The sequence below is a fragment of the Hipposideros armiger genome, unplaced genomic scaffold (genome assembly GCF_001890085.2).
Source record: "Hipposideros armiger isolate ML-2016 unplaced genomic scaffold, ASM189008v1 scaffold_110, whole genome shotgun sequence".
NCBI classification, from domain to species: domain Eukaryota; kingdom Metazoa; phylum Chordata; class Mammalia; order Chiroptera; family Hipposideridae; genus Hipposideros; species Hipposideros armiger.
In genome coordinates this window covers 124,095-130,692 of record NW_017731460.1, presented here as the reverse complement: position 1 = coordinate 130,692, position 6,598 = coordinate 124,095, and the positions used below count along the sequence as shown (strand labels likewise).

General features: G+C 50.4%; 1 protein-coding gene across 2 annotated transcripts in view; it reads left to right on the top strand.

Annotated features, from left to right (window-relative positions):
* The window catches only part of IGDCC4 (immunoglobulin superfamily DCC subclass member 4), a 48,673-nt gene that overhangs the window by 23,130 nt on the left and 18,945 nt on the right, over positions 1 to 6,598 (top strand). For both annotated transcript variants that reach the window (XM_019647365.1, XM_019647364.1), the window contains exons 4-5: positions 3,728 to 3,864; positions 5,251 to 5,391. In XM_019647365.1, the coding sequence (XP_019502910.1) occupies positions 3,728 to 3,864; positions 5,251 to 5,391 (278 nt within the window). The remainder of the gene's footprint in view (positions 1 to 3,727; positions 3,865 to 5,250; positions 5,392 to 6,598) is intronic.

The following is a 6,598-nucleotide window of genomic DNA, read 5'->3' as shown; positions in this document are numbered from 1 at the left end:
TTGTTGACCCAGGGGATTCTGATACCTGTGGGTTTGGGAACTCACCTTGAGAAACTGTTAATAGCACTCCTGGTCAGAGCCTGGGAAGAGAAAGGCTGCAAAAGGCTTTCATTCCTGACCCCGGGCACCGCTCCTTTTCCAGGAACTTTTCAAAAGTCAGGGAGGGGACTTTTATTTTCTTCTGATTGCAAAAGTTGTATGTGTTCATTGTAGAAAACTAAGGAAAAGCGGAAACAGAAAGTATCCCACCATTCAGAGATAAACAATTTTAACATGTATGTGTATTTTCTTCCAGGTTTTTCTCTATGCAAAAAATTGAATGTATGCTGAATTTACAGTTCCAAGTCCTAATTCCATTCAAAAGTATATCAAAAGCATTTCCCCATATTTAAAACTTTTTCAAAAGAATTATAATGACTATATGATAGTCCATCATTTGAATATAGCTGTAATGTAATTTGCCACTTCCCACTGTTAAGTGTTGAAGTCCTTTCTAGTTGTCCGCTATCACCATTAACATTACAGTGATCAGCCCTGTTCACATCTTCCCAGGACAGGTGCCCACAAGTGGAATCCCTGGCTTTTAGGTTAAGGTAGGGCCCCTGAATATCCCTCTCTCTCTCATTGCAACTTACTGTTTTTAAATACTTTCCCAATCTGATAGGTGAAAATTAACATCTGTGTTTTGATGTGCATTTCTTTGATTATGTGTGGTTGAACACCTTTTGTGTGTGTGTTTCTTGGCCATTTGCATTTCTCTCCCTGGATTTTCTGTTCATATGCTTAAGGCAAGGGCTTTTTAAATGATTTTCATTTTACATCAAGATGAAAGTCTCTGCGCATATTCAAATCTTTGGTTTTTCATCAGACCTTTTCAGCCATGTCTTCATCACAGGTACTGGGCTAAGACCGTTGAGAAGGAGGTGCCCTTCTGGAGAGAGATGAATTTAATGATAATGGTGATAGTGTACTGAGCACCTATTTATGTGCCTGCATCGTGCTGGGGGTTCTCACAAACCTTATTCATTCCACCCCCACAGCAGTCCTTCCAGCTAGGGACTACCTCTCCATTCTACAGACCTAACCACGAAGATTGGGAGAGGGTCACCAGGCTGGGGAGTGGAGAAAATGAGATTCGAACTGGGAACTGCTGTGTTCTCTTAACCAGGCTGTAAGGGGCTCCCAGTGTCTGGAGAGTGGGCGGAAGGGCAGTCCTCAGCTCTCCCTTGCAGCGCTCTCCGTCTCCCCCCCTAGACGGGAAGTCCATCTCCACGGATGTCATCGTCCTGGGCCGAACCAACCTACTGATCAGCAGCGCGCAGCCCCGGCACTCTGGTGTCTACGTCTGTCGTGCTAATAAGCCCCGCACGCGCGACTTCGCCACTGCTGCCGCTGAGCTCCGNCACTAACCAATATATCTTGGACTTCTTTCCAAGGGCAGAGCTTCTAAAACTACTTTTTAACAAAACAGGAAAGATTTTAGATAAACACTAACAGTGGTTCCATCTCGCTTCTGTTGGCTGTAACAACAGCACATCTGAGGAAATGTATCCATCCATTCATTCATTCATTCATTCATTTATTCATTCATTCATTCAACATACATAATTAAGGAAATGGTACTTGTCAAAGGACGGATTACCTCTTGGGTACCTGGAGCACAATTTCCCTGGAAAGACCGGGGTTAGACAGTGACCCTGCAGGCAGTCAGCTAGCTAGACTGAGGGAGGACAAAGGGTCTTGGAGGCAGAGTATATTAGGTGGAGGAGACCTGGATGGGAATGGGCGATTTGTTTCCCAGATGGGTCCTGCTTGTCCTCCCCTACTTGGCCTGTCCCGTCAATGTTTTTGTGGCAGCAGGCAGGGTCTTGGCTCAGGATCTTACCTCCAACCACCCTTTGCCTCCTTGTCCCTTCTTCCCCTCTGGCCCTGCACTGATGTGGGCAGCTATTGGAGCTGAGGGTAAGATGCTGAGGAGAGGTGGGTTAGCCTTTGCGGTGATGGAGGGAGCGATGCAGGTTTCTGGTTTTCCTCTAATAAGTCTTTGGGCCACAGCGGGTTTCCAGACCTATGGCCAGAATTCTCTCCCAACACCCTCGGGCTAGTTCTCCTCCCCTGTTTAGATTTTCTCATACCCTGTTTCCCCACAAGCCAGGGGACCTTCAAGTGCACAGTCATCCCATTTCTCTGACCTTGGCACAGCCTATATCCAGGGACCAGCACCATTCACTCTCTTGAGAAACTAGAACTCTCAACTTCCAGGTGACCCTGCAGGGGCTACAGTTGGAGGATTCGGGAGGACCCGCTCATGCCCTCATGGGTCAGAGCCCTCTCTGCTCCCGCCACCCCAGCCCCCATGGACACTTCCCTGCTCCAGGTTGCACTGTCTTTTAAGCGAGGCCTCTGGGCCTTTCTAGGCCAAGATGCATTCCAAACCTTTAACCAAGAGGGCAGAGAACACCACCCTCATCCATCTTGTCCCTCCTCAGTAATGTAGGTATTGACTGGAGCTTGCTGGGGACCACGCCCCTTCCAGTAGCACTGTCAGCCATCTAAGGGCTGCTGAGACAGGCGGGTGGGAAGAACATGGGATTTGGCACCAGAAGATCTGGGTTTAAGTTTGAACTGTGCTCCAGCCGTGAGACCGTGGGAAAATACCCTGCTCCGGCTGAGCCTTAGTTTTGTCACCAATAAAATGAAGGCTGTGATTCCCCTCTATTTCTTGGGCTTGTTTTGAGGATCAGATGATACAGTGTGAATGAAAGGGATTTTATCACGGGGGCGAGGAGGTAATACAGGCAGGAGGTAAACAAATTCAAACTGTATAGAAGCCTGTGTATAATGTCTTCTCCCACTGTCAGCTCCCAGGATCCCGGGGCCCCTCCCTAGAAACAACCACCATTAGCAGGAACATTCAGTGCCAGTATATCCGTGGACATATCTCACACACACTGCTCGGCACCACACACATTTTGGAGCTCTCCCTATATCCACACACATGGAGCTATCTCCTTTTTAACAACTGCCTAGCATTCCGTTGTATGAATGCACCCAAACCAGTTTAGCTAGTTCCCATCCTACAGATGGACACTTGGGTAATTTCCAGTCTTTGGCTATTACAGACAGTGCTGGAGTGAATATTGTTAAACATACATTTTTGTGTACATGTAGGAGAATATCTGGGGGTTAGAGTCCTTAAAGTGGCATTGCTGGGTCAAAAGGCATGTGCAGGTTTGAGTGTAAGATATCACCAGCTTGCCCTTGAATGAGGGTGTATCGATTGGCCTGGCCACCAACAAGACAAAGAGTGCCTTCTCTCCATTGTTGTTAAACCTTTTGACTTTTGCCACTCTGATAGGTGAAAATGGTATTTTACAGTTTTAATTTGCATTTTTAAAAAGATTTTATTGGGGAATTGGGGAAGGGGAACAGTGTTGGGGAAGAGGAACAGCCAAGTTGTCCTTCAATCTTAGTTGTGGGTGGGCGTAGCCCACCATCCCATGCAGGAGTCAAACCAGCAACCTTGTTGTTAGGAGCATGTGCTCTCACCAGCTGAGACACTTGGCCGGCCCCCCTAATTTGCATTTTTTAAATTGTGCGTGGGACTTGAAAGTGAGACACTATATGTATTTCAGATTAGAGTAGGGTGGGCCCAGGATAGTTTTGGGATGCCACCCTCCTTGCAGAGCTCCGACCCACCTCACACGTGCCCTTCCCCCTTCCCAAGGCTCATCACTCTTCCCAACGGGGTTCTCCAGATCCTAGACGTTCAGGAGAGTGATGCAGGCTCCTACCGCTGCGTGGCCTCCAACTCAGCCCAGCAGCGCTTCAGCCAGGAGGCCCTACTCAGTGTGGCCCTCAGAGGTAAGGGGGCTGGCTGGGCAGGCCAACCGGGGCATTTTTCTGGAGTCAGCTACATCAGAGCTGAGAGGCCTCAAGAGGTCCAAACCCTGCCTTCAAATAGGTGACAGGGTATCACTCCCATCAGACAGGGGAGGTGATGAAGCCCAGAGAAGGCAGTGCCACCCAGCAAGTCAGAGAGCTGGGGCTGGACTCCCAGTGCAGGGCTCCCTTCCCTTGGAGGCTTTGTGTTTCCTTGGGTTGGATGCAGCATCCAGGGCTGGGGACGGGTGGGGAGGGAGGCATCTGAGGAGGGGTGTCAGTGCCCTGAAGCCCTGGTCCCTGCCCCTCTGTGTGCCCTGGAGGCTCTGGGCCCTGGGGGATTCACCCCTCGCTGCTTTCTGTGCCCTATGGATCTGGCTGTCTGCAGTCTGGTGCTCCCGTCCTCTCCGTTTCTCTGCAAAGCTCCCGTCCCAGGGTAATGCAGGAGGAAGGTCACAGGCTTTGGGGTCAGAAAGGCCTGGTTTGAATCCTGGCTTCTCGGCTTACCATCTGTGTGACCCTGGGCTGGTTATCAAATGTCCAGCTCCAGGAAGTTGTGAGAAGAGCTGAGATAAGAGTAGAAAGTGTCTGACACCTAGCAGGTGCTCCACAGATCTTACTGCAGGCCTCCCCCCAGGGCCTCTCACTTGCCTCCCTTTGCCATGGCATCTCCCGCCACCCCAGCCCCTTTTCACATCTCTTCCCACCACCCCCTCTTCACCCCGCCTCCTCCACTTCCACCCTACTTCTTCCGGGCTTAGCTGGTGAGATGCTCTGAGTGTGGGTCCTTCTCTCCTGTGCACCGGGTCTCTGCCTCCATCTACTGGACAAACTAGGTATTCACCAAGCCGACCCAGGGGGCCGGGTCACAGTGAGAATTTGGCAGGAATCAGTGCTCAGGGAGTTACCAAGCTGGCAGAAACTCGAGCCCACACCCTGCCTTTCACACATAGAAACCTGAGACCCTTTGGAGAAGGGACTTGTCTAAGATCACACAGCACGATTATGATAATGATAATAACTGCTGGAACTGGAAGCTGTGACTGTTGACTCCAAGCCCAGGCTCCACGTCTACTCATGACCCTGACCATCCATCCTCTCTCTGTCTTGTGGGTAGGTTCAGTGTGGCAGGGAAGAATATGGGTGGTGTGCCAGAGGCCAGGTTATTCTTCTCCTGGCTTCAGGAGGAGGAGCTCTAAGTCCCAGTCCCAGCTCTGTGCAGCTATGCAGCTGCTGTCCCCATTTGCCAGGTGGGATCCTGGCTGCTCCCTGCCCTACCTGCCTCACCAGGTGACTGAGCACCAGGGGAGGTACTGCACGTGTAGATGCTTAATAGTAAAGCTGCCTGCTGGTCTGCCCTCTCTCCAGGGTCCCTGGCGTCCACCAGGGGGCAGGATGTGGTCATTGTGGCAGCCCCAGAGAACACCACTGTGGTGTCTGGCCAGAGTGTCGTGATGGAATGTGTAGCCTCTGCTGACCCCACCCCTTTCGTGTCTTGGGTCCGACAGGGTAAGTGGAGGGAGGGCCTGAAGGGCATGGGAAAGAAGCGGTGTGGGATTTCATGTGTCTCCAAGTCAGGGACTATAAAGGTGACCACTCCATGGTCACCAACCTTCGATGTGGCAAGAACTCCTCTCCCAGGGCTGAGTGTGGGTGGGGGACCTGGACAAACATAATCATCAATCTGTGTAGCACGTTTCCTTTAGGAGGCACTTTGAGTCTGCCACTCACAAAACATTATCAAGACCTTACTTAGGCTGGGCACTTGGTTAGCTCCTGCACCTTACTTATTTCATTCCACACAACAGCATTGCAAGTGAGTGTGTGAGAGCTGGAAAGGTGCCACACAGCCAGTGAGTCAGGTGGAACCAGACCTCCCACTGCTGTTCTGTTTAATTGCAAAGCCGCCTCTTGGTCCACCTGGTGTGCCTCTCCCTTTGTGCGCCTGGCTTCATGCTGGGCACAGTGAATAAAATACCCAGATGAGAGACACAGGGGCCCTGCTCTAAACTCATAATCTGGGTGAGGGAGATAAAACACACAACCAGGAAGAGAGAGGCTTGATGGTATCAGGCAGCAAGTGATAAGTGCCAAGTGGGACTGCATTACAGGAGATGCTATCAGGGTAATAAGGGCACCGGGCCAACTGTCACCTTGCAGTATGCTGAGCACTCACGTCCGCTCGCTTGCCTGAGCCTCCAAGAGCTCTTGGAGGAGGGGAAGGGCCAGGACTATTATTCCCAGTGGGCAGATGGGAAGCTGAGGCTCAGAGAGGCAGGTGGAAAGCCAGGACTGGAGCTGATTCTCTTTCCACTACACCACTCCCTACAATCCTGTATGGAAAAAAAACAAGCACTATTTTTGTTTCTATTTGTCCATAAGAAGTGACTTGTCCCAAGTTGATGGCAGAAGTAAGTCTTAAACCCAGCTTTCTTTACCCTTCTTCCCTGGCTCAGTCTGTCACCCTACACTGCCTCTTTTTTGTAAGTTTGTATCTCACATTCAAGAGTACATTATGAATACATAGAGTTTAAAGAAGAAGAATAAATAAAACAACTATGTACCCCCCACGGATCTGATGAGACAGAACAGTGCTGGTATCTTTGCACCTCCCCAACCAGCAGGGCCTCACTGGGTTTGTGACACGGGCTTAGTTAGGGGAATTCTGGGGGCCAGCAGGACCCTCATACTATTATTGGGTTAAGCCTGGTATCAC